Source organism: Bombus fervidus, chromosome 2 (assembly GCF_041682495.2).
Source record: "Bombus fervidus isolate BK054 chromosome 2, iyBomFerv1, whole genome shotgun sequence".
In the NCBI taxonomy this organism is placed as follows: Eukaryota; Metazoa; Arthropoda; class Insecta; order Hymenoptera; family Apidae; genus Bombus; species Bombus fervidus.
In genome coordinates this window covers 20,252,305-20,279,558 of record NC_091518.1, presented here as the reverse complement: position 1 = coordinate 20,279,558, position 27,254 = coordinate 20,252,305, and the positions used below count along the sequence as shown (strand labels likewise).

Below are 27,254 nucleotides of genomic sequence, written 5' to 3'. Positions count from 1 at the left end.
TGGCGGCGGCGGTGCTAGACCACCCGAAACGAGGGGTGGGGTGGGGGCACCCCTGACCCCGGCATTAGCCGGCGGTGAAGGGAGGCAACGTTTATATGCGGCAGCAATCCGCCCCGTAGGCGCATTCGCTCGTACGCTTCATCGAAAGCGGACTAAGACGAGAGAAACCCGTTGTTTTAACGTCACAGCGTCGCCGCCGTTGTTGTTGTCGTCGTTGCCGTCGAGTCAAATCAGACGAATCGAATCGAACGGAATCCAAAAGGGAGAAGAAGTCGTAAGAGGCGAAAGAAAGAAAACAGACAAGTTAGAGAGAAGTCTCTTGCATCGAGAGAAGTTGCAGTGCGAAGCGGTAGCCAGTTAGCCGAGTTATTTAGCTCTTTTTGGAAAAGAATAAGCCATCGAGAAGAATATTTCTTCGGTGGTCCGTGATTGCCTGTACGAAAAATAAATCATTGTTATCCCGGTGATCCATCGACTTCGTTCGATCAGACGGCAGTGAAAAGCTCCAGGCGTCGAGTAGCCGATCTTTGGGCTTGAAGAGTTTTCATTACGAAGAACGACACGGCGGATATGATGGCTGTTGCAGCAGCGCAGAAGAACCGCGAAATGTTTGCTATCAAGAAGTCTTACAGTATCGAGGTGAGTAGTTTAGTATTTGGAGTTTTAGATTGTGGTAGAGAATGGAAATCGATCGTGGTGATTTTGATCGTAAAGACGAAATTGGTAGACGAAATTTTAAATTTTAAAATACGGTTAAGAAGTTGTTAAGACGAATGATTATGGCAGGGTAAACGCCGAGTCGAGTGTTAAACGGAGTCGAATAGGATCGCGGGAAAGCGCGGGAACTTTGCCGCACGTTTAAACTGCCACGATTCTCGCGCGTTGTACCGTAATTGCGAGTACTCCGCTCCACGTTCAATCGTTTCGCTTCTCTCGTTTCTTACAGTTAATGCGGAGCACGACGAGTTTCCATCGACGATTCCTCGCTATCTTGGCGAACCTGACTTTTTGAAAAATTTCGTCGTTCTTTCGTTTTATTTCTACGAAACTCGTAAAAATTGAAACGAAACGTCTTATAACGCGCAAGAAACGCGTACATTATTCAGTGATTCGAGATGTTCGGAACTTTCTTACGGAAGAATTCTCTTTTATCCTTGCCTACGTGACTTTCATGATAAACACTCGGTATATTTCGTAACAGATAAAAAAATAAACGAAAACCTATGTTCGTGTAAGCGCGTGCATACACACACGTATACGAACGCGACGCTCTTCGTCCGACCAAACAGCACGAGTGAAATTCTGAAACTGGAAACGAAAAGGAGGCCCAAAGGTCTAGAGAAAGTACACGTGATCGATTACAGCGATGATCGAGCGGTGATCTCTTATTCAAAATTCGTTGCATTCTATTCTATTCGGAGAGCCGGAAGATCGTTATCGTTTTTATCATCTTTTCCTACGAGCCGAACGTTCCGACGCGAGACGAAACTATTACGATACACTGACTCATCGTCGTCGCAGATCAATCGCGGAAGTTTCAAATTAAGAATCACGCTGAGAGAGGAAAGAGGGGAAGACGTTGAAACAGGTGAAAACGACGTAAGATCAGAAATCGACGAGAGTCACGAGTGCAGCCAGTGTGCTTCGATCTTTCACTTTTCCATAGAACCGCCGATGAAACAAATACATACACGCGTGCATACGCTTTTCCCCTCGATCATTCAGTTTCCATGGAAGAATTTTATACGCGTGGCATCATTTACATTTATCGGTAGAAGTTACAGCGACGACAGAAATTATCTATACGTCGTTCCATTTATTACACCATTTACACGTTGATCGCCTAAGTTCAAGCGTACGAAGCTTCGTGTATCGTACTTTCATATTAGCATAAAAATTTCATAGAAAAAATTTTATTTGCAAGATAACGCTTCGTTGGAAAAGAAGGATATGTACAAACGCTTTTTGTAACCGCCGTATATCGTATAAGCAATCGTTGCTCGATTGTGTTGCATGTTAAATCGTTTCAACGAGACGATAAATCGTGTTGCACCGGTTCTATAATTGCGACTTCGTCTCTCGCGGTTCTTCAGCGAACGCGTAATTCCGTCGATTCCGCTTCGGAACGTCGTCAGGAAATCGCGTGCTCGCAAAGTTCGATCCTACGTATCCTGGCGTTCGGTAATGGCGCGTTACATTAGAACAGTCGCGCAATAACGACTTTCGATCGGAGCCTCTTCTCGAGGCCGTGATTCTTTTTTCCATTCATAACAGTTACGGGAGCTCCGTCTCGGAACAGGTCATCCGAGAATTAGAATCACAAGGACGCGTCCCTGTGCGTTTTCTTCGCGCGCTTTTTTCTTTTTTTCGAATCGCACGGTAACAAGGCTTAATTGGCATCCCGACAAGGTCTGCGGCAAACTTTTTCATTCATACGTGTGCTTCATCATCGAGACGTCTGCCGTCAATTGTGATTTATTAGTTGCACGCACTGTCTTGTTCTAACGTTGCGTTCTGTTTGCGCAATCCTTTGGCTTTCGCATTTTTTCTTTCTTTTCGAAGGCTCGAATCCTTCGAGTCCATCGTTTCATCGTTTAATTCGACGCTTCGTCGATCAGCGATTCTTTGTTCATCGTAAACAGAAAAATTCACGACATGGAAGTCTGTTCGAGCTATATCGATCAACCATGAATCGAACCTTCTTTTTCCATTTACTTTGCTATTCGCGATATTTCATTTCTATGCTTGCCGTAAAATAGCAATTTAAAATTAAAATAGCAAATTAAAAGTAGCAATCTCGTACTAAAGTAACAATATCGAATCGTTACGCGTTCCGAGTTTTCCTGTTTCCAAGGAGCTTAACAATCGCTAATGAGTAACGCGTTGAGTAAACTAATAAAACGATGGATTTCAAAGCGTCAAACATCGAGAAAGACAAGAAAAGCGAGGAAAAAGGCGCGAATAAAGTACGAAAAAATGCAGTCGATCGGTTTAACTTTCGAGAAGCTGATTTAGCGATCGTCGAACTATGGAGGATGAAAAACTAAACTTTTTAATCGACGACGTGAAATTCCTCGGTTCCGAATTTCACCAGCGAAGACACACAGTTGGTCTCGTGTTTGACTCGTGAGCTTCGATCCTTTACTTTCTCCGTGTAACTTTACGAGCTTGAACGCTTCTGCGCTAACCCGTGTCGATATACGAACACGCGGTTAGGCAAACAGTTGGGTCCACTATCTGACGAAATTTTGGAAATCACGGTATCATGCATTTTCGTTATACAAGGTTTCACAAAGGTTTCGAAATCCTAACGGCGTAAGAAACTTACGTTTTACTGGCGAATTGTGTCTGTTGATATACAATGAAACGTTGCATACGTAAGCATATTTACGTATGCACCGTTGACGACAATGGGAAACAGCCACGACGACTCTGACTCACTCAAACGGAACTCTCGCACACGCCGGATCTAGTTACCAGATTGGATCCAGAATCCGCTATTCGCGCGCTCGTTCGATCGTTATCGATCGTGTTCGCGTCATTCTAACGGAGGGGTGAAAAATGACACGGCCTTCGTTGCGTTTCCTATTAAAACATTTCCAATGGCTATTTCATCGCCTATTACGTAGTCTCTTCGAACTATAGCTTGTTCATTTTTTGCTATTATTCATCTTTTTATAGACCGTAACGAATATTCAGAAATTAATCGATCGGCTGCCAAATGCTAATCGTGTATTCTAATAAAAAAAAAAAAAAAAAGAGAGAAAGAAAAGAAGAAAATGGAAACGTTCAAAAAATAGAGTGGATCGGTTTGGAATTATCTTTCGAATTGTTTCTTACGTCGATTCGACGACGTCGTTGCGACGTATGTAAAATAAAAAAGCATTTCTTCATATTCCAACAGTGAGAATAATATTCTGCTGGAACGTACAGATTCGTACATAAACATTTCATTATTTCCCATTTTTTTTGTAAATGAATTTAACGCATCCCTCGTTCGCATCGATTTCTCGACGATGGTCGAATTTCTCGGATCGTCGATCCGATTAATCTCGATGGATTAATTAAATCGGTCGATCACGCGCATTAGCTAACGAGCTAGCTGTTGATCGACGCGCATATCGATCGGTTTATTACAAAATCCCGTAATTAGTCATGTACACCCTCGATGAGTGACAGAAAAGTTAGCCGACCGCGCGGCAACATCGTATAATTGTATCGCGTTGCAAAATCGATCGACCTCGGCTCCCGCATGATAATTACGAATATGTCATATAAATATGAGAACGAAGTGATTGTAAGTCCAATGGTTACCGAGAGTCGCGGAGAGGCCCTGAACGCTGTTTTAAACTCCGTTATTCGCCTTTGGAGGCTCGCCGCGCGTGCGACAACGCCTCTAATCGCTCATCGACGACATCGACGATCGATCGAGATACGTTTACGTACATATACATACATATGAACAGACAGCGTGTATTAATGCCCGCTCGTCCATCCATTAATATGCTAATCGTTCTATTTAAATGTCTTGTTTTGCCCATTTCAATCATCGAGTCCGATTCCTGTTTGAAAAAAAATCATGCTAATGCGTCAACTGAATTATGCATATCGATCGCGTAACAATCCGTGGTGGTTGTCGTCCTGCAACGTTTATCCACGTTTTTTTCTTTCTTCTCCTTTTCGATTTACTTTTTACGTAATCGAAAATCCGAATCCCAATGATATTCACAGGAATCTCTGCCTCTTGTTTATGCGATCGATTCAATGCGAAACCTTTCTAAAAGGTTGCAATTGACCGTTCAGAGAATTTCTTTGCTAAACACCTCGATCGTTCATCCTCTTGATTATCACTCGAAATAACCGTGACTTTATCGAAATGAATATAATTTCGAATTTGCACGGTCGGCCAACGTCGAAGAACTCGTTTCGTTGTTTAGCCGGTAATTACATTTCTATAACGCATAATAGGTGTTACGCGGACAAGTCCGTGTAAAGTAACTAATAGCGCTAAGCTGGTATGAAATGGCGAAATAATGATCGACCTTGGATGCATTTGTTATGCATCATTACGCGGCTGTATCGACAAAAAACACCAATACTATGCGAATATCTCAATCAACCGCGAAACTCGTCGTTGATTTCGCTTGAAACGCCGACTGAGTTTCTTGATTCGATCGACGCGCCATAAACTTCCTACGAGATTTAGAATTAATTTAAATTAGACAATATCAGGCAAGCAGATAATAATACAAATAACGATAATAAACAAATAAATTAAGATCGTGAAATATTCGATCTATTACGCGATTTTTCACTGCTTGGCTTAATCGTACGATTTTACCTCTTCTCTTGTCAAATATACTTGCAAGATACACCGTACGCGTGAAATAAAAAATAATGTATATTAGAAAATGGCTCGAATAGAACTGTACGAACGAATATGAGTCACGATAGGGATAATTAACCATGAAGCAATGACTGAACGCAAGCGCTGACTTTACCCGACCGGTAAACGATCATATTGGTCAAAGTCGGTCGCATTTTTTTTTCATTAAACCGAACGAGACAATATTTTTAAATCGGTTAATCATCGAGTGACGCATTTGTCCGATAGAGTCATCGGTCATTTATCCGATCCATCGTCGAAGTACTTGGCCCAGTTCGCGCGATGTGTTGGTAAGGGATTACTACACGTTTTCTGTAAACCGTGCCAACCGCTTTGTACGCTTGAAAAATGAAACTGGGTGCCACCTTGCGTGTGCCATTCGTGAAAAACGATCGTTCTGAATTTGAACGACGCTGTTGCATCGGGCTTTGCAACGTCTAAGAATTTCTAACGAGCTTCTCGGTCGGTCGATTCTCGATATTCCATTAAATCTCGTTAAATTATCTTTTTATCCTTCTTTTCTTTCTCTAGCAAAGTTTTACCAACTCTTTGTAGTACTGACCAAGAATTCTCTTTTCCAACTTTCTTTCGCCTGTAACAATAAGAACATCGAATCGTAAGGATTAGTCGTCGCGCAATCCTCTTTGAGGCCGCGAAACGCTTTGTGTCCTCTGTCCCAGGATTCGATCCTAATTTCCGATCCTTCAACGGCAGCCGGATGACCGCTGTGGGCGCTAATTTCCGCGTCTTTGAATCTTTATCGGAATTACCAACCGTGCTCTTTGAACGTCAGGTAAACTTTGATTCGTCGCGAACAGGCAGTTGCAGCATCGAGATTTCACTTACCGATAGGATATCCGCCGTTTAAAAATGTAATTTAATCGCGATGCGTAGGATATCCACGTAAATTCATACTTTTTTTTTTTTTTTTAATAGAATCGAAAAACTGGAATTTCGGATACTTGCTACATTTTTCCACTTTGCGCATTTTTGTATCTTCAACGTATCGTACGCTAAATTAATTTGGCACTCGTCGGTTTAGAATTGTTTATTTAAGAAGCAAGAGATTCTCATGGTACATATCGTAAAATAATTATCGTTTATTATTTTTATTTCAAATTTTTAGAACTGATCGTCAATGGTCTTTACTTATATTACTAAATGATAATTATTCATGCTTTGTGAGTTCTTAAATTATTAAAATACACAGTTGTTGACTATCAAATTATCGATTCTCTACGATGTGACACACGGCTCGCTCTCGTATATATGTATTCAATCAGTATGCAATCAGTTAAATTTTCTATAAATGCACACAAGTGATGTACGTTCCATGCTATGACACGTTGTAAATACTGTTGATTAAATATTGAAATATCGTTTTGTTTATTTAGAACGGTTATCCAGCGAGACGGCGATCTCTCGTGGACGATGCTCGTTTTGAAACTCTGGTTGTCAAGCAAACGAAGCAGAGCGTTCTCGAAGAAGCGCGTCAACGAGCAAATGGTAAGTAACAGTACGTTATTTTTAACATAATTTTTGTGCATCTTAAGCAAACGAGCATGATCTTTTTCCAAATTTTTCTATTCAACGTTTCGTGTTGTTCGATGTTGCATTGCGTAATCGATGTTAAGATTATTTTCCAAATAGTTTTTTTTTTACTTCGTATTGCGGCGAATACTTTTGATGTTACTTGGTTTCAACTTGTTTCGTAACAGTATCGATGTTGCACGATAATTTTATTTGCTGTTGAACTCGATAGGCGAAGAGACTATCTGCCCAGATACGGAACGTTACGCTTCGTCGAGCGACGATGAACAGGTGGAAACATTGGCTTGCGCTGCTAAGGACGGAGGTTTGTATTTATCAACTTTTTTACGAATGTCCTCTGGACGAGCGAAAATTTCGATGCTTCGAGTTTCCTTTTTATCGTCAAATTTGTTCGTATCCGAGGGAATACGACAAAGTGTCGATAGATGTAGCATGTTGCATGAGCACGCAATTATTTCTGACTTGCAGAAGCCAAAGCTGAGGTTTCGTCGGACAGCGATATTGGCAAACCAGAGGATTACGACAATGGTAAGCGTATGCAACATGTTTTTCGTCAGATCGCAGATAAAGGACTTTTAACGCGTCAAGGATACTTCTTACGAAATTAACTCTGAAACGTAATTAGAGCTTGGGAAAATTTTATTCCAGATAAAGATAAAAGATGAGAATCTGAAATAACGATTCGTTTCAATCACTTCGTAAATTTCTCTCGTAGAGTACGAGTAATCGGACGAATCGTTTGATCCGTACTACGAGTAATTGAAATATAATAATTCCAAATAATCTGGTATTTAATATAAATAAATGTAATAAGAAAAAATATGTCGTCCGCTTCGTGAGAAATCGGAAAGACCGGTAAAATTCTGGAAGATGCGATCGTTATTAGGGTGCACGAAGCGAATAGAGTAAATGGGGAGTGAAGCAACTTCTATTGTAAATGGCATGTACCTGACCAAAGAGAGTCGAACCAAGCGCTTTCCGACACTTGGTTGAATTACGGGGGCGACCTTTTTCCGCCTTTTCCCGACCACTTCTCCGACGTCTCCGCTTTTCCTCACCCTCTCGTCACTTTTTCGAATCCGCTTTGTGCATTTAGAATCGTATTAGCCGGGGACCCCTTTCTCCCGTTTCTGAAACGCCTCCGCGCGTCCACGATAAATGTATAACAGAGTTATTTCTTTTTTACCGTCTCCATCTTTGCTCGGCCGAGTCCCGGCACGTTCGTGGGCGACAATAAGAGCTACTTTATTCTGTCCCTATTCCCCACCTCCCCAGCTGCACCGTAACCCATATAAAAGTAGGAGACATTTCGCGGAAATGGACTTTGAATTGCCCGATTATTACACAGTCCAGAGGAAATCACTTAGCGCCTGGAAATATCGCGTAAGAACCTCGGAGGAAGAACATTCAGTCTGAAATTTGATAACGCGAAAGCTCTCTTACTTACTTCGACGTATGCCTGTACTTTCAAGAATTTTATTTCGAAGAAAGAAACGTCCGAATTTCTTACGGTTTTCGCCCTCGAATTTGATAAAAAGGTTCGACTCTCCTACTCGGTTAGATGTTTCTACGATCTTAGGAATTCTGTTTGACGCGAGCGATTTATGGTTTTCCATAGACGTTGGATTAACAGAAGAGGAAGTGGTGCTCGCCAAGACGATCGCGGAGTGTCCCGAAAGCGAGCACACCGTGCAAAAGGCAGCGCTTGTTTTGCGTTTGAGAGAAGGCATAGGCTCCTTGGCTAGAATCCTCAAGACGATCGAGAATTTCAAGGGAACGGTGACCCACGTTGAGACACGACCATCGAAGAAGGAAGGACTCCAATTCGACGTTCTCGTGAAGATCGACATGACCAGGCAGTGTTTGCTGCAATTAATCAGGAACCTTCGTCAGAGTTCTGCGTTGGACGGTGTTACTCTGCTCGGGGATAATTCCGTCAGCATCAAAGATCCCTGGTTCCCGAGACACGCGTCCGAGCTCGACAACTGCAATCACTTGATGACCAAATACGAACCTGATCTTGACATGAACCATCCTGGATTCGCTGACAAGGAGTATCGTGCTCGCAGGAAGGTCATTGCGGAGATCGCTTTCGCGTACAAGTACGGTGACCCTATACCTAACATTCCTTATACCGAAACGGAGAACGAGACCTGGTCGCGTGTGTTCAACACGATCGTCGACCTGGTACCGAAACACGCTTGCGTGGAATATCGAAGAACCTTCAGGAAGCTGCAAGAAGAAAAGATCTTCGAATCTCATCGCATACCTCAGCTGCAGGAAGTCAGCGAATTCTTGAAGAAGAACACTGGATTCACTTTGAGACCTGCCGCTGGATTGCTCACGGCTAGGGACTTTTTGTCCAGCCTTGCATTCAGGGTCTTCCAGAGCACTCAATACATTCGTCATATCAAGACTCCTTACCACACCCCGGAACCGTAAGTATCTTCCTTCAGGATCTTTACACGTATTATATCTTCCTGAATTTATATCGTCAGTTTTTCGAAGCATTTTAAGGGACCAGTTTGTTCGTACGTTTGTCACGTTGTACTTTTTCTCCTTGTCTTATTCTCAATTTTGATTTTCGCATTTTTAAGTTCATACTGAGAAGATTTTTTTCGTACGAAAGTACGCGAGAGCAATCGATACTGCGTTATGACGAGAGCGACATCCTGTTACACAGGGAACGATGATAATAGAATTACCGTACCTCTCTAAGCTCGTAATGGAGCTCTAATTGGCTTTTAACGACACGATGGCGTTGATAACTTAGTTTCACAGTTGCGAACTTGTTTCTCCACTGAAACGGTTCGTTATAATTTTCGATTTCCGTCGAAGTATATCGTGTGCATTGTCGTAAGAGAAATTACAATCGACCACATTATTCCCTGAATCTTTGCACGAATTTCAAAAATATTCTTTCCTCTCGTCCGTCTGCTCATTTTCATCCTCGTAGCGCATTTTCCATAATTGTAATATCGTAGAGTTCGTGTAACGTTCATAGACACCTCTCACAGATACATCGACTCTACTTGAACGTGAAATTTTAAATAATGAGATTATGCATCGTAATTAGTCGAGAGATGAAAGCCTATCCTCCATTTAGTTGCGCGAGAACTTTCACCGCCGTACTTTGTCCTCGTTCTCTTACTCGCTCATCGGTACTCGGTTAATTACCTTCGACACGAATAAGCGAAATGAAAGCAATAACGTCACCGATATCGTCAAGACGTCTAATTGGAACGATTTTGTTAATTCTCCTTTAATTTGCAGAGATTGCATCCACGAGCTTTTGGGTCATATGCCGTTGCTAGCCGATCCAAGCTTCGCTCAATTCTCTCAGGAAATCGGACTTGCCTCGCTTGGAGCCTCCGACGAAGAAATCGAAAAATTATCCACGATTTACTGGTTCACCGTTGAATTTGGTCTTTGCAAGGAAGGTTCCGAGGTGAAAGCTTACGGCGCTGGTCTTCTGTCTGCTTATGGAGAACTTCTTCACGCATTGAGCGACAAATGCGAGCACAGATCCTTCGATCCAAAGACCACCGCCGTTCAGAAGTATCAAGATCAAGAATACCAACCGATTTATTACGTGGCGGAAAGCTTCGAGGACGCCAAAGAGAAATTCCGTCGTTGGGTAAGTGTCGATCGATGCTAGAGACTTGAACGCGTGGTAGTAGCGCGTATCTCGGCTATATATCGTATATATATATATGTACATATTAGAGTATTGGTTTCACGCGGAATATCGTAAACGGTGTTACTATTTTTACCGATTAAACATAAATTCTTTCGCAGGCGACTTTCGTCGAGCGTCGATTGAAACTTGCATTTGACGTTATAAATTAAAGAAACAATTTTTTATCACGGTGATTCACGAACTATAATCTTCGATATTTTCGGTTTAGGTATCCACCATGAGCCGACCCTTCGAAGTGAGGTACGATCCGCACACGCAACGCGTCGAAGTGTTGGACAGCGTGGATAGGTTGGAAAATATGGTGTCTCAGCTGAACACGGAAATGACCCATCTCACGAACGCTATCAACAAGCTGAAGAAATCCTTCGCGTAAAGACGAAGGGGTCCTATGCCCGTGTAACAGGATACGATTATTTCGCGAATCATCGAGCTTCCCTCAATCTTTCACTGTCTGTTTTTTTCTTTTCTTTTCTTCTTTTTTTTGGAAAAAGTCGCAGCCTCTCAGCCAGTTCGAAATTTGCTCGTTTAAGTTGCGAATCCTATTCTCGTCGTGGAGAATCGTTTCAAGCGGAATGTACATAAAAGTGTCGTAATTTCTTTGTCTTTTTTTCTTTTCGTTTCTATTGGAAGGACGTCGAGATCTCATTGACCTGGTGGTCTACGTCACGTCATTCGCATCATTGTTCGTCGTTTGCATTAAATCGTTCTCACTCTATGTATAAAGTCGTCCATCCGCGTAGTTGAATACACGTGCGCGTATCCAGGTCGTTCGAAGCGTGGACTCTGTATTTATGCACTGGTCGATCAAACGGATCACTCGTGTCTTACGTAACGCGAGTGTTCGATAATCTTGTCGCGCTTCTCGTCTTATTTATCGAATTCGCGTTTTACGTCGTTCACGGGCCTGACGTTCTTACGAAAAAGTATTATATTAAAAAGTATTGTCAAAAAACGGACCGAATTTGATACGCTTTGAACGTTCCACGCGTACATATTTCGTTATACGTTATTCCTTATTTCGTTCCGATACACGTATTGTATTGTATTGTATTGTATTGTATTTTACTCTACTGTATTACAAATTATTATTATTATTAATTATTTTATTAGTCGTAGAGTATTGCGTTGTCGCGTTTGAATTTGCTTCCTGCACCGCGACAGTACGTGATCAACGCGTCGTCGTCACTTGGATCAACTTTATTTCGAGACGACCAGTATTATAAAGCAACGTAGATTCTTTATTTTAGATAGAGTTATTAACGAACATATACCGCATCTTGGGAAACATGCTTGTTCTCTACCGGTAAACAGCAACGATCCTCTTCGTATCGGATCGTATAGATTTAACGCGAAACCTTAGTTAATACGATAGGTTCAAGGATTTTCCTTTATTTTTCCAGTCGGATTATAGGTTTCGAGAAGAGAAAAACGAGAGAATAGCATCGTTTCTCGAGAAACTAGTTACTATTCACGAACACAACTTCAATAACGAAGTCACGGATCAGTGTTGCATTAGAGACGCACTATGTAGCGTGTAGTGCGAGCACTTGCTTGCGCACCTTGCACAGTTTCCCGTCGCTAACTCGTACCAAATACTTTTCCGCGTTCGTATCGATGCGCACGTCACTCTCGCGCTTGCTAAGCTGTAGAAAACTATTGGCGTGTCCGCTAGATTTCCTTTGTATTATATTGTAAAGTATTCAGAGCATAATAAAAGTATAAAATACGAAACTAAGAAATTATTTTCGTTCACGAATTCCGCACAATCGTTACATATTATCATTCCTTCTATTCTGATCCTCTCTTACTTATCATTTTTATCGCAGATAACAGAAAAGATAAAACGCGAGAAACTGTAGGAATTCCGTGTGCATTTCTGCTTATTTAAGACAAAATTAGTACTCGTTCGACGATCGTTATCTCGCGAAGAGTTAAATCATCGCTTGTCTTATTACGTGCTGGCATGTCACTTTTCGTTTGCCTCGCTGTGTCGCATGACGCATCGATCTGTTGCACTATACCGTAGCACATCTCAACTTTTAATGTAATTTTCAGATCAACGACATAGTACGAGTTTGTTTTACCGACAATACGACGCATCGAGCGTATTTGCCTCTCGCTAATGTAACGTTACTTCGATTTTCTTTTCGTTCGATCGAAGCCATTGGAAGATAAGTCTCTCGTATAAGTTTCATAAGTTTTACATGGCGTTACACGAGGAAAGAAAGGAGAAAATTACTCCGAATAATCAACGTGTTAATATCATACGCTTTAATTCGATGTAAAAGCTACTTAAGTTTCGTTGTTCTTTACGTACGTGTTTGTTATAGCCGTGCCAATTCTACTTCTACGCTCTTCGTCTCGAAAAGTTTTTTTTTTTTTTTTTGTCGCTATTCACATGATCGAAGTGAAATTCGCTTCCCGATAATTCGCCTGGAGGCGAACGTCGCGTCAAAGAGGCTCGTTGCCATCTTCCGTCGTGACTTTGTTCTTTCTGAAAAATCATGGCGATTCCCACGTAAATCGAAGATCGGGTATCGGCCAACGAACGGCGAACCGGCAGTCCGGTTTTTAGAGATGAAACTGTTGGCGGTGCTTGGCGCGCTCGTGATACAGTGCGCCGCGACAAAATCATGGAACAGCGATAGTAAGTGAAAGCGTTTGGTTCGATGATCGAAGTCACTTTCTTCTCTGCCCGTCAGATTATTCAGAGGAGACGTTCTTCGTGTTTGCCTGGATCGGTTACCTGAAACGTTTCTCTCTGATTGTGCTGATGCTGTCTGGTGTAGTTCTCTACTATATCCCGGAATCGCGACCACGTAAGTAAGAAAACAAGTTTAAGGCGAAACGGAAGCTGGATGAAAGATTTATTTCCAGAAGCTCGACGATAATTTTATCTATTCCGATAAATCACTGTCACGCAGAATTCTAACGTGAAATCAGATGTTTATTTGTAAAGAGCGATGGTTTTCGTTTAACGAATTACACGCGAGATAGAGCAGAATCGACAGAAAGCCGCTATGCGAGAAATTATACAAAATATTAGAGTTAACGAATTACTCGTGTCAGGACTACATTTTTTTTTTTTACCAGTAGAAAGATATCGTTCGCATCTTTCGATCGATAGGATCGTGTACATATTTTTAGTCGTATGCGTTATACCGGAGATTTGTGAACAAATCCAACGATACGTATGCGTGTAGATATAGTGATGCCAGAAGTGTTTTAAAATTCAGAACCTACATATACGTAAACATTTACTTTGAAGTTTTACGATTTTTTAGTAGATTTAAAAATTGTCAAAATATTTATATTTCAGACGCGCGCAGAATCTGCTACGCGTTGATCGATCTCACAGCGAATGGTTTGAAATCCGCTTTGAGTGCCCGGGAGAGTGAGTTGTTGTACGAAAAAATGAAATCCAAGTGCCATCGCGGCCGATACGAGCCATCGTCGGCCATTGAAAAGTATCTGTCGCAAGAAATTCAAGATGACGACGAGACTTTCGAACGACTCCAAAGAAATTACGCTAAGAAGTCGAAAATCTTCATCGACGCGGACGATGTATTAGGGTTAGTATATATACATATATAATTATTTTCCATCGTTTTACAAAACGAAAAAAAAAAAAAAAAAATAATTACAAAGATATCTTTCACCGGAAGATAATTTTCCAACGATACGTTTATTTTAAATATGTTACTAAAAACGTTATAGAAGCAAGGATAAGAAAAAAGGCAGCAAACTGTATAAAGACAATCGACTATCGCGTCAACGTCTACGTAACGTGATTAAACACGAGCCATCTATGGAAATCGCTAAACCTGTCTATTTTTACTCCGACAAGGCGAACGATGGCCAAAAATACTTGAAAACAAACGTGTCTGGTTCGAAACACTCCAACGGGTCGGCAATGGAGAACTACGCGCTTTTAATCAGGCAAGAGATATAATAAATCAGCCCGAGCTCAACGATATAACGTTTCTCGAATTATTTTATTTAACGATAAATGTATTCGTTACAGCGGCAGTCCACGGCAACTGGCAATGTTCGATGAAAAATACGAAAAGGATGACATGGTGATCGTTGAAGATCCTTACGTGAGAGTTGATTACAGGGAATGTGGTACATCCACCGATAAACTATCGTCGAAAGCGGAAGCTTCGAGCTCGGAACAAGAGGGACCTACCAGAGATCATAACGAGCAGGTAACAGACTTGGTAATATAAAACGCTTAGAAATTTCGCGTTTCTACGGAAGACGTAACAGACTGACAAATGTTCATAAATATAGGAAGTAGAAACGTACGTGAAAGAAGTTGAATTTAATTCGACGTTGGAAGACAATGGTTCGCGTTACTCTGTTGACAAATCGTTGCATCGAACAAGCCAATATCAGTGCGGCGGTGAGTGTTGCGGGAGCAACGGGTGCTCCATATCGTCGGCAAACTTGAGTAAGAGAGCAAACGTTACATCCAACTCGTCGGTTGATGCGAAGAACGCTTTAAAGTAAATGACACACCGTACAACGTGACGAACGTTAACGAGAATATCGTAATTCCATAAAGCGTCGTTTAAGATCGTCTCGAAGCATGGTGACTCCGAAACTGCAGAAAAAGATTGAAGACAGCACGGAACACTCGTATACGGTCGATTATACGAACTATAATTACGTAGGTGATCGTCCTATGAGGCAAATTAATTCCAACAATAGTCGCAAAGTAGATTTTCGCAAGGAACACGTAAATGTCTACGAAGTAGGTACACGAGTAATCGATCGATTTGGATCCTATCTATAATTATATATTTGCGGTATTTCGAGAACATTTTCTATTTTACCATTAGTAACTTTGTATTTTGTTCGCGTTTGTCAGAAGCACGAAGAAAATGGACTCTCGCGTGAAAATATACCAAACGCTCGAAGAAAAAAGCCTAGAAACGAATCAACGCATTTCTGTTCTAACGACGGTTTTTACCTCACCGATCGAGGAGGGGAAGCGGACGATGAAAATTCTCAACACGGAGAACGAGCGACTAGGAAGCACGATCTCGATGAGAAACCTCAAAGAGAAAATCCCTTGTGCGAAAAATGTTCCGACGACTCCGAAGTCTTCGATTACTACAACGACATTTACATGGAACAAAACTTAAATAGTAGGTTCGAGTACTCGTCTCTCGAGTTATTACGACTCAGAAATATAAGTTACTCGACCTTTACGCTGCCAAATTGCCGTATAAATTTCTATTTCTACTTTCGAGATACGTGTATATATATATCTATGAATTTCAGAAGAGAAAAGAATTTTCCAATTCCTATTTATCGAATTACTCTTTTGTATTTTTTATATGACTATTTTTTATATCGTCGATTTTCCTAGTAAAAGAGAATACATTTCGAGAGAACGCGAATTAAAATCGAATTCTACGATAAATCACATTTATATCAGCGTGTGAATATGATCGAATATCGGGGCGTAAAAGCTACAAATGGAAAAAGAGATAGTAAGAATAGACGATATAAAGGTATTCCGCGATGAATATATTCGACGAACCAAATTATTTTAATGATTCAGATCAATTTAAGCCAGCTCTGCTACGAGCGGTAAACTGGATCTTCGGCGGTTGTCCGGAAGCTACGAGAAGAGCGGCTTTGGAGCGCGACAAGGTCGGAAAGGAAGAGAGCCAAGGGTTAACCGACGAGTGGCTCCTCTAGCCAAGGACGTTAAACCTGTCATCGTGTGAGACTCAGACCGTCGGCAAAACCGATACTCTGCCGCATCGAATAATCGCGATCTCGTTAATAAGCACATGGCGATCGTTCGATTTACGAACGATCGTGGAAATATCGTTTCTTCGTCGTGAAACTGCAATAAATTCGAAATATCGTTTCTTCGTTTATTTGTCTTATCTCGAACAGACGCGAAGTGCATAGCGTATGCTCGAAATAATAACCGAACGATCGTTCCGTTCCACGAACTCGTCGATTTACAAACAGATTTTCGTTCGATTCCCACGACGCATCCGGAAGTGGTCGGTCGTGAAAATATCTCGTCGACTGATTTTACGAGACTGACCGTGGCACGTTCGTTGAGTCAATATTTATCACGATGCAGCGCCAATTGGTAAGCGAATCGTCGAACGTACAGAAAGCGGGCGAGTTTTTGAAACGCAAAAGTTGCCGTTGGTGCGCGCTCTGGCTGCTGCCGGAAGTGGATATCGGCGCGTATATACGTGGCTTAAGAGCAATAAAGGAGGCCCGGACTCACGAGCCGCTAAAAGAGAATGGGGAGAGACAGTCGTGCGGAGACCAAGAAGCGCGTCGGATCACGCAACGGAACCGCGAAATTGTCAGGAAGCACGTGACTCGCTCGATATATGTACGTACGACGATACATTCGATCGAACGTTCCGTTTTTCTTGTCGTTTCGAGAACGCGTGGATTTTCCAATATCGATCCCTTCCGCCCTGTTTCGCGCGATTAAACGTACCTCTGCTCCCTTCGCAACATCGTCTACGAAAAGGAAACTTCCAACGACTCGGATAGTAGGGACGAAAGTATCGTCGTGAGTTCACGTGCACGCTCGGCTCCTTTTTCCCTTCCGTTTAATACAAGAGCTCCAAGAGGGTCCGCGATGTCTGCCTGTCGTACGAGTTGATAGAAAGTGCGGCGAGGAATGCTGAAGGAACGGTACATCGGTGTGTTCTAGGCGACTGGTAAGTAAGTATGCGATGAAATAAAAATAACGCGGAGTTTTTAATAGTACGAGTTATTGGAAGACGCGTGCAGTACGATCGACCGATATCTTCATTTCTCATATGAAAATTATTTCCCTCCGCGTAATCCAAAAAAGAAGAAAAAGAAGGAGAGAAGGATCGTGGAGCTCGGAGATAAAATTGGTAAAATTTGATGAAATTTCGTATAATATTAAACTTTGATACGAGAAGCTTCGTATATTTCCAAATATCGAAAAATCTCACTGCTATCACGAAACAACGTTATTACCATTTTTCTTTCCAACAAGTACGCATCTTATTTATATCGTAGTTTCTCGTATCCGTTTCATCTTTGAAAAGACGTATCCCGATTACTTTTCCACTCAGCTCGTCAATAATAAAGAGAAACATACGATAAATATATACACGAGTAAGAAATCTAAATATAAATTGTCTTAATCTTAATGTACGATAAAACGTTTATCGGTGGTTCAAGCGCACGATACGTGACCAAAACACGGTCGTGTCTAAGCCAGCGAACTGGTTGATCCGTAACGAGACTTACGTGCCGCGGTGGTACATTGTTAGACGCCGGAGTAAATTCCTTGAATTCCACGGGACATGTGCGAACTGTTCTATTAATGTACCCATCGTCTCTTCCCTTCTCTTTCCAGACGACGACGTCCGTACACGCACCTCGATTCCCGCTCTTTCCATCGCGTTCGTTTCTCCTTTCTTCCATCGCACCCCTCTTCCTCTTCTTTCACCCGTAACCGACGGAACAGGAGAGCACGGCGTATTTAAACTTTCGTTCGAAGGGGAACACGAGGCGAATGCCTCGGCCGATCGTCGCGGATGGTGCCGTTTTGATTTCGATGAAAGAGACACGGGACACCCGGTAAATGGAACCGCGTGTACTATATCCGAGAACGTCCACCGGAGTCTTAAGATCGGAATGTACAAATTAGTGATGGGTAAACGAGAGTAAACAGTAATTTCGTCCCAGAAACATCAAAACCATCCTCGAATTTCTTCTCCGTATCTATCTTCGCGATTAAATTTGTTTATTTGTCGATACCGAACTGGTATTATTAACCGTTCGTACGCGAATTTACAAAGTTGGACTGCGTGTTTTCCTTGGCAGACGGAATCCTCGTATACGGACTCACCTGTGCCGGTATTCGAATGTCTTATATGAAATTCAAAGGTGTTATCGACATGGAAGCCAGCCAAGGAAAGATGTAATCGTGACAAATTTTTGCTTGGTCGCTGGCCACGCACACGCGATCTCGCGTCACGGAAACGCTCCCTGTCTGTTCCGTTCGTCCGCGACGCTTCTTCTGTCTTGCAATCACGCGCTACATGGTTTTGTTACACTTTGTGCAGTGACAAATGCGCGGAGTATGACGTCAAATGCGATTAGAGGTATTCGGAGGAAGAAGAGTTCGCTATGCGAGGTAAAGGTGGCTGTGATTGGAGCGCCTGGAGTTGGAAAAAGCGGTGGGTACAACGCCTTATCACTAAACTGCGGATATTCCTACAGATTAATATTTTTATAAACGCGATCAAAGGAACGAAATTTCAGCAGAAATTTGTTTCAATAACTGGAAATTATAATAAAAGCGATACTTTGAATATCTCACATATTTTTGCCTATTACGCGCATTCTAGCAATCTCAAATTTCTCACGAATGCATAAAAACGCATGGTTTACTTATTGTTCTACATTCATATTACATTCAGAGATATTCGCGCCGAGATCCGGCATTGTCTTCTGCTTGAGATCGAGAAATGGTCTACAACAATCGACGTTATTTATACCAATAGATGTTTTGATACATTTGAATACGTTTTGCTATACCAGATGCCAAGTTTCGCTGGGATAGTTATGTAAAATCCGCTTTTACTTTTAGCACTGTTACTTCGTTTTCATCGGCTGGCGTGTTACAATTCGACCGCTTTCCTCGCATTTTCACTCGACTCGCTTTCAACGCGAGCACGCTAACACACGCGGTAGCGCTTAATTTTGCTATAATGGTAACGGGCGTGACATTAACCGTAATCCTTTGCATACAGCACCATACAGGCGCGCAATTAGAAAGTGTTATATTAAATAGATCGTAAGGATATCCGAAGGGAAGAGCTGTTTCTCCATGTTTTCGTGTGATGCATTTATACTATTGTTACGTTGATTGTCTTTCCTTGACATTTTGCCTTACAATCCCGAATCACACTTATCGCATGAATTATCGATTAAATTCAACGAAAGCGAGATTTACTATCGTATCGAATATCGATTTTAACTCTGATCCTATTTCGAATTACAAGACTGTAAATTACTAGATACGGACGTTCAGAACTGAATGTCCTTTAGACTTTGAAAAAAATTTGTTTTTGTCGATCATTAACGTAGATCAACGTAGAGAATAATATAACGACAGAGACATATATTTTCTGATATTTTTGTAAAGGTTACGCAACGCACTAAAACACGAAGCCAATTTATTTCTTAATTGGTTAATAATTTGTAAGGTCAAGTACGTTAATCAAGTACGAGTGGGTTAAAACAGAGAATAATCGACTAACGTGGAAACGTATCGGTTCGACTGTTTTATACTTGTTCATAGAAATAGATCTTTCTTCGCGAGATAAAATAATTATCCGCTAGGAATGAAATTATTCCGACTAATATTCGCATAAAAACGATCGCCGAAAAGTATCTCAAGTACGATTGATTCGAGTACAAGTGCATGCGTCGCGTATATCCACGCGATAGGTGTGTTTGTGTGCGTATGATGAACGTGGTTGGGACCCTGAAAGGAGCCAACCGCGTGTATTTTTGGTAATGGCACGTGTAAAGCATAGGTGAGTACATAATTGGTTGGGCCCCAGCAACTGTACATTTCAAACTGACCGCAAACCACGCTCGCGTCCTATTTATAAAGTTTTATTTCAAAATTTCCTTGAATCGCGTTTTATAAACGATTAAACCGCCCTGTCAATTCCTCGCGAATAAACGAGAGACCAATGGTTTATATATCTCGAAACAACGATGATACTGTTTTCCCATACGATGTATACTTTCCATCGTATATACGTATTTTTAACTCGGCAAATAATTGCTCGGTTCGTTGAAAGACAGGGAACAAAGGCGATTCGTATAACGGAGTTGATCCGTGCAGAAAATTGGCACGAATAACCGGCGAACTTTTAATGATCCGCACGAGGGAAAGCGCCGAAACGATGTTGGTCTAAGGACTCGAACGTAAATACACGGATCAGCAATAAATTTGTTTTCCACGAAATGTTCAGGTGGTCCTGTCAATCATGAAATAAAGCACACCGCAGAGTCTTCGGTGAACGTTCGGTAACGTCGGTCTGCGGTCAGTTTTGCTATTTTAGCTACCTTTAAAACTCGAGTATTCCGTATGAAAAAAATCAACGTTTCGGTTTTCACACTTTTCACGAATCAATGTTTCAGTTCTGTGAATAAAAATTCCTCGCAACGCTTACAAAAATTGATAAATCCATTCGATCGCTGGCTAGCCGACTCCGTATTCGACCGCATTGTCTCAAGTTTGCTCGAAGGAAACTTGTTCGCGGCGCTTATAAAGCAGGTCACTTTTCATTGAACTTAAGGCGAAACACACCATGGTGACGTTTAACGCGTGTACAAGGTTTTGTGGCGCCGTGGCAGGTTCGAGTTCGAGGTAAAAATAGTGTGGTGTGCCTCGAAGCGGGTCACTAGGCTGTAGCTCTCGTTTCTCTCGATTGAATCACGATATGTCGGAACGCGTGCATCGTATCGAGCAAGATAGCGTACGTTCTCACGATATCAGGTGGAAAATGATTTCGACCGGTCCAGAATGGAGGAAAGGTCGAGGGAACTGGAGGTTCGAATTCGGTTGTCTACATTTTCTATAAATCAAATATAAAATCAATAACCGAATATGGCGTACTATATTCTTCTTTTGTAAACAAATTAATTGTTTCTTACAATTACTTTACATTTAGAACAATTTTTATACGTCAGATAGCAAAGGAATCGATGTAAATAGGACGTACGATTAAAGAAAGCATAGGTTGACAACTTTCTAACAAGCGTGTGCATGGAATTTGTGTTGATTTGTATTGATGGCGATCTAATAAGTGTCACGCTCGTGGATAAGCACGATAATAAAGAAAAGTTATACAGATACTGATAGAAACAGAATCGAACGCGACTACTACTCTGTGTTTTAACAAATAATTACACAGAGTGATTCACGTGATCGTTTCTAGATTACATAGAACAATAACGTTTCAACAACGTTTCAATAACGTGTATTGTTCTTAAATTCCAGCATTGACAGTGCGGTTTCTAACAAGGAGATACATCGGGGAATATGATCACCAGTCGGGTAAGGAACATCTCGATTTACGAACTCGTGACCAATAAGATGCGGTTACTCGATGCGGTATAAATTACGATGAAATGTGAATAGAATGGACAATAGACCGATGAATTTTTTTGAAAAATTGCCAACAACCGGCGTGGCACCTCAGGGACCGCCTATACTCTCCCTGCGCGTATCTCGGTCCGCGTCCGATCTAAATTTATCGAAAACGAATTTGACACTAGACAGGACTGGTACTAATGCGACGTTGATACTCGAACAAAACTTGTTTTTTTGTACAAATACAGAGACGCGGATAGGATGAGCAAGCAGCTTCTCTGCGAGCACGTGTTCCCTCCGAGATCTAAAACTAGACCGGGCTGGAAAGATCTACTTAACGGTCGCGATAGCTACCTGATCTTTCTGTTGCAACGCGTTCTCGCGATGAAAATTTATTACACAATTTTTCCGTTGCCGCATCGAGGATGCTGATCGTTTCGAATCGTCTAAAATTTATCGACACAAGTTATATAGTTCACATTAAAAGAATCTTCCGATCGTTCTTTTCATTCTTGTCTCCTTTTTTTTTTTTTTCTTCAGAAAACAGATATAAACACGAGGTGTTGGTCGACGGTGAACCGATCCTTTTCGAAATTTTGGACACCTGCCCGAAGGTAACGTATTTATCGATGATCGTAAAGATCTATGTACATTTGCCGAGACGATTTCATTCATGGTCGAAAGCAAATCAAATTCTTTCACGTTTTTCTCGCGTCCTATCCCGGTGTTACAGAGCGAAGATGAATTACCTTCCACGGAAACTGTACAGTGGGCGGATGGATTACTTTTAGTCTATTCGATAACCGACAGGGGTTCTTTCAATTTCGTGAGAAAGGCGAAGGAAACGCTGGCGGTGGTTGATCCCGAAGCCACAATGCCCCTCGCTTTGGTCGGAAACAAAGCCGATATGGTTCATTTGCGGCAAGTTAGCACCGAAGAGGGAGAAATACTTGCGAAAGATTTTGAATGTTGGTTCAGTGAAGTGTCTGCCGCGGAACAGGTACGCTTCTAATCTTATTATTAGTTAGAAACAATGTTTCGTACGTAAATTTTATTACGGAAGTGTAATATGGTTTCTTAGGTCACACAAGTTGCTGAATCTTTCCATGAACTGTGTCGAGAAGTTCTGGCAGCTAGAAGAAGGAATAAGCAATCTTTACTGGACAGAATGCTTGGTAGCAAAGCGACGCGTGCTTATTCACGAGGTAAAAGTGACTCGGCGCTTCCAAAAGATTAATACACATGTAAAACCAGTTCATATCTACTTATATATATATAACATATAATATATAATATATATATATAATATATAACATATATGATATATATAATATATTATATATTTATATATATATCGTTTTATAAAATTTATATATATGTAAATTTTATAAAAGAAATGTTTAAAAAAAATTTATAATACAATCTTACGAATCAAAACTGAATGATACGTAGCTTATCTATATATGTGTACTTGTTATTGAAAGTTTAATTACCAAAGATTTATGTAACATCGTGTAATGTTTTTTGACTTATATATATTACGTAAATTATATACAATACATAAAGTTTAGAAGTTTCATATTACAATTTTGTCAACATGTAATGTAAGCACAATTTTTTAATATACTCTCGTGTTTTTTAATGGAAGAATTTATAGTTTTAATATCAATTAATGTATGTAAAAATTTGACGCAAGATATAAATATTTGAATCAAACTTTCACGCACTATCTTGCTATAACATACATATGAAAATTGTATCTGTTCACTTTGCGAGGCTGATTACAAATGTAACCTACATGAGAATAGATTAGATAGATATCGAAACATGTAATATATATAATTGATCTATATTTATTTTGTACTTACAATGAAATTATGACAATAAATATTTCTTATTTATTATATCACTGTGATATGTAACACTAACATGTTAACTCCAAAATAGACAATTTCTCTTACATAATGATCGTAAAAAGTTATGATAATAAAACATTCTTATCTCTCTTTTAACACTTAGGTCATAGATTTAGTTTCTTTACAAAATTTGAGTATCATTTCGTACTTATTTCGTATCATCGTACGTTTCTAAAAGATCTGCTAAATGTTCGTTATCTCTTGGTCTTTTGAACTGTTTTCTCCTACTAACAGGTTTCTTTCGTTTAATCGGGGCTGGTTTCTTGGGACCATGATCTTGCATAGATCGTATTCCTTGTTTTTCTAAGTATTCGTCGATTTTCTGATCATCCATTGCATCGACTGCGACAGCTCTCCACAACTTTTGAAATTCATCGTCTATTGGGAACTGTGCTGTTTTATCATTATAAAACACGATCTTTTTCTTGTCCAAGGGTCTTGTTATAAATAATATCTCATTTTGTAAACTCTAAAATGATTAAGTTCCGATTAAAATCGCTGACAAAACTGGTATACTGTAATCAATTATATTGGTATCGTCGCAGTTCTACCTATATTTATACCTTTAAATGTTTATCACAGTGTGGCAGACTTTCTTGTATATCTTCTAATAGTATTCCACCAAGACCTTTTAAATCTTGTTGTTTTAATAACCTCAATAAAGATTTTTTATCTTTAATTTTGTACATAGCTTTGAATACAAATCTACCATCCGAAGTTACTTCTATCTTTGGGTTTTTAATGAGAGCTTCTGTTTGAAGCCATTGTTTTACCTAATGCAAGAATAGCATTATATCTTTATATTTTCACAAATTGTTTAACGCATTATTAAACTTACCTTAGATCCAACATCTAATTGATTTGTTTCATCCAAGATTTCTTCTAACGTTAAAGGATGATCATCTCCTTCTTGATGCCTAGCTTTCATATGCTTTACTATTTTGGCTAACACACCAAATTTATATTGCGTACTGCCAGACATGGTTTTGTAGTTAACTATGTCTAGTTTGGGTCCGCTAGACACGGAGGATAGTTTTGGCTTCTTTTTGAATGACTCATCTCGCGTGGTATCTTTCTCCTGTTCCTTCTTTCTTTTCTCCACCCTATAAGAACATAATTTATTGCCTACAATATCGAACCAAACAAACAACAATATTCTATCAAATTGTATATAGGTTATGTTTGAAATTTGTATCTATCTTTTTAATATCTTTTATCGTAATTTGTAATATCTTGCAATCTGGTTCGAACAATTCGTACGTTTAAATTATTGCGCGAGCTTTACGACAAAATTTACGTACAGAACATTTTAAATTCAATATTTGCTTTAAACATAACATATACTTTCTACAAAAGTTGAGGTTAGAAGAGAAAATTCACAGATAATACTCACGATGGTGTTGTAAGAGCTTTTTTCTTAAAGAGCTCTCGCTCTCTAAGCAATGCTGGATCCATTGTATTATAAAATTTCAATTACACAAATGTTAAAATGTCGAATGTCAACTTTCTTTAAGAACTACCACTTCAGGCACATTCTAAAGCATAATGCATAATGAGTCACCTAACCACCTTAGTATTCGTTCCATGTTCATAGCGTGAAATGAAACTATACTGCGCATGCGCGTATTTGCTTTCGATAAATCGCTTCATAATTTCGATTATTCGATAATTTCGTTTCAATAGTTCAAATATCGAAATATGGCCGCACGAATAAAATAAAATGTCACGATGAAATGTGCGTGTGATCTGAAAAGTGAACAAAATAAACGAATATATTGGGGGGTCACCCGGAAAGTTTGTTCCAATTTACATTTCGATCAGATATACATTTACTGAACTGTATATTAGGTGCCATATTGTCCCACAACTTTTCTCCATTTTTCACGCAACTTGAACATTCAATCCTTTCAGAACCTCTCAGGTTTTTCGATAAAAAACTTTTCAGTATGATCTTCCGTGTCGACGAAATTCCTTAAAAATCGGAACGAATTTTCCAGGCAACCCAATATATATATATAAATTATGTGAATACAGTGAATTTAATTATCAGCTCGCGGGGTTCCGAATTATTCAGTTTCGATAATAGTTTCGATGAATATGATACGTATTTTTGTTCTTGAATTTTACTCACGCTATTTTCGTCTTTATCGAGAACTAACCGAACCGTCTACAATTCGTATATCAAATTCGACATCGATCGTCACAGTGAATTATGATTTTATGATTTTTTTGCAAGTATGAACGTTTTACGTGCTATAAAGTGGACATAATTCGTCAAAGTATTTCCACGCTCTTTGACGCCTGCGACGTTTTGCGAGCGACACAGCCGGCTTCCTTCATTTCGCACTTTACGAACGTCGCGTCAAAAGGGTAAAGTAACCGCTGCTTTAAGAGCAGTTCCTTCCACGAGCTTAAAAAGAGTCGACAGAAAGAACATATTGTTCTCATTGCGAAAGGTACTAACTTTTATATGAAGCAAAAATCGACGTTTTCCTTTGTCACGTAACACCGTGTTATCTTTACGCTTGATATTTGAATCTTATAAAATATATCCTGTATAAAATCTTTCATAATATATTCTATATAAAATATTCGATTCTTGTAGAGTAGCTATAATACATATATATTTATTCGGATTTTATTCCGTTAGATGCGTAAAAAATTTCCCGCCAATTTTATAACCGCCATGTTACGTCGCGTGCCTGCACATCGTTACACTGACCCGCAATAAACCCAAGGAACCACCATAGCCCACATCTGTTAACAATAGAATTGCATTCTTTGCAGATATTCGGTCTATGAGTGGTCCCTTAAAAGGGTCCTTAGGTTTATTGCACGCTCGTACTCATTACGGAAAAGCGGAGGTTTGCCCAGCGAGGTAGCGAGTTTTTCCCAAGGACAGAAACAAACATGAGTCATATTTGCCGAGGACTGTCCCCTCGTATTTAATTCATTAACATTGGGAATACCCAATGGGCATCGCCGATCGTTACCCTCACTTTTCTACCGAAAAGTGTGAACTACGAATCCGCGTTCTTAGTTCATCAAGGATACCCCCACAACGAGCTTTCTTCCTAAATAGTACGAGACGGGTCAATCACTGTTCTACTAGCTCTCAGACAGTCAAGTCCACTGCTCTAAGATCCCTTGGACAGTCAAGTCCACTGTTCTACTAGTCCTCGGACAGTCAACTTCAAGTTCTAACATGTCAGTCAAGTTCTCGCTTCTATAACTACCACGTCTAGCAACCTTCGGGTTCATCAACACGCTTTCCAAACACGGTCTGTTCACATCTAGGTCTGTAATCCAGTGTAAATAAATACATATATAATATAACTGTGAAGTCCAGTTATATTCCAACCCAATCACCCTTTATTCTCCCACAAGAAATAAGGGGATCGTCCAATTCATGGTGTCGATTCGTGCAATCGTAGCGGGAATTTACGACTCCCGTTGACGCGCTATAACGCGACCGTCTCCCCGCGACTGGACGAAAATACACGCCATGTTTATATAAACGGGCGTAAAATTGTCAGCAACATCGAACAGCCA

The 27,254-nt window shown here is 40.4% G+C and overlaps 4 protein-coding genes across 13 annotated transcripts; 3 read left to right on the top strand and 1 right to left on the bottom strand.

The window, feature by feature from the left end:
- Nucleotides 1-110: 110 nt before the first annotated feature.
- On the top strand, nt 111-12,376 carry Ple (tyrosine hydroxylase ple). Of its 2 annotated transcripts, XM_072014147.1 has the most exons (7): nt 111-639; nt 6,781-6,892; nt 7,149-7,241; nt 7,406-7,465; nt 8,556-9,375; nt 10,211-10,574; nt 10,846-12,376. In XM_072014147.1, the coding sequence occupies exons 1-7, from the start codon at nt 571-573 to the stop codon at nt 11,008-11,010; spliced, it is 1,683 nt and encodes a 560-aa protein (XP_071870248.1). In that variant the 5' UTR covers nt 111-570; the 3' UTR covers nt 11,011-12,376. The 2 variants fall into 2 exon arrangements, with proteins under 2 accessions (XP_071870248.1, XP_071870257.1); XM_072014156.1 differs by lacking the exons at nt 7,149-7,241; nt 7,406-7,465.
- Nucleotides 12,377-13,029: 653 nt separating this feature from the next.
- LOC139991982 (uncharacterized) lies at nt 13,030-16,162 on the top strand. 2 transcript variants are annotated; one of them, XM_072012425.1, is made up of 8 exons: nt 13,030-13,284; nt 13,340-13,456; nt 13,957-14,209; nt 14,355-14,576; nt 14,662-14,845; nt 14,931-15,145; nt 15,216-15,393; nt 15,511-16,162. In XM_072012425.1, the coding sequence occupies exons 1-8, from the start codon at nt 13,215-13,217 to the stop codon at nt 16,012-16,014; spliced, it is 1,743 nt and encodes a 580-aa protein (XP_071868526.1). In that variant the 5' UTR covers nt 13,030-13,214; the 3' UTR covers nt 16,015-16,162. The 2 variants fall into 2 exon arrangements, with proteins under 2 accessions (XP_071868526.1, XP_071868535.1); XM_072012434.1 differs by lacking the exon at nt 15,216-15,393 and having other exon boundaries at nt 13,032-13,284; nt 14,931-15,042; nt 15,511-15,671.
- A 606-nt stretch (nt 16,163-16,768) lies between these two features.
- Nucleotides 16,769-23,690, top strand: LOC139992011 (ras-related and estrogen-regulated growth inhibitor). Of its 8 annotated transcripts, none has more exons than XM_072012455.1 (6): nt 16,801-17,354; nt 18,737-18,850; nt 21,694-21,750; nt 22,327-22,400; nt 22,520-22,786; nt 22,868-23,690. In XM_072012455.1, coding segments are annotated over exons 1-6 (669 nt in total). In that variant the 5' UTR covers nt 16,801-17,353; the 3' UTR covers nt 23,024-23,690. The 8 variants fall into 8 exon arrangements, with proteins under 8 accessions (XP_071868596.1, XP_071868606.1, XP_071868556.1 ...); XM_072012465.1 differs by having other exon boundaries at nt 16,812-17,350; XM_072012515.1 differs by having other exon boundaries at nt 16,823-17,013.
- Tfiiebeta (transcription factor IIEbeta) lies at nt 23,624-25,263 on the bottom strand. The gene is made up of 4 exons (XM_072012443.1): nt 25,096-25,263; nt 24,541-24,805; nt 24,266-24,475; nt 23,624-24,171 (listed from the first exon to the last, which is right to left on the bottom strand). The coding sequence occupies exons 1-4, from the start codon at nt 25,155-25,157 to the stop codon at nt 23,851-23,853; spliced, it is 858 nt and encodes a 285-aa protein (XP_071868544.1). The 5' UTR covers nt 25,158-25,263; the 3' UTR covers nt 23,624-23,850.
- Nucleotides 25,264-27,254: the final 1,991 nt, after the last annotated feature.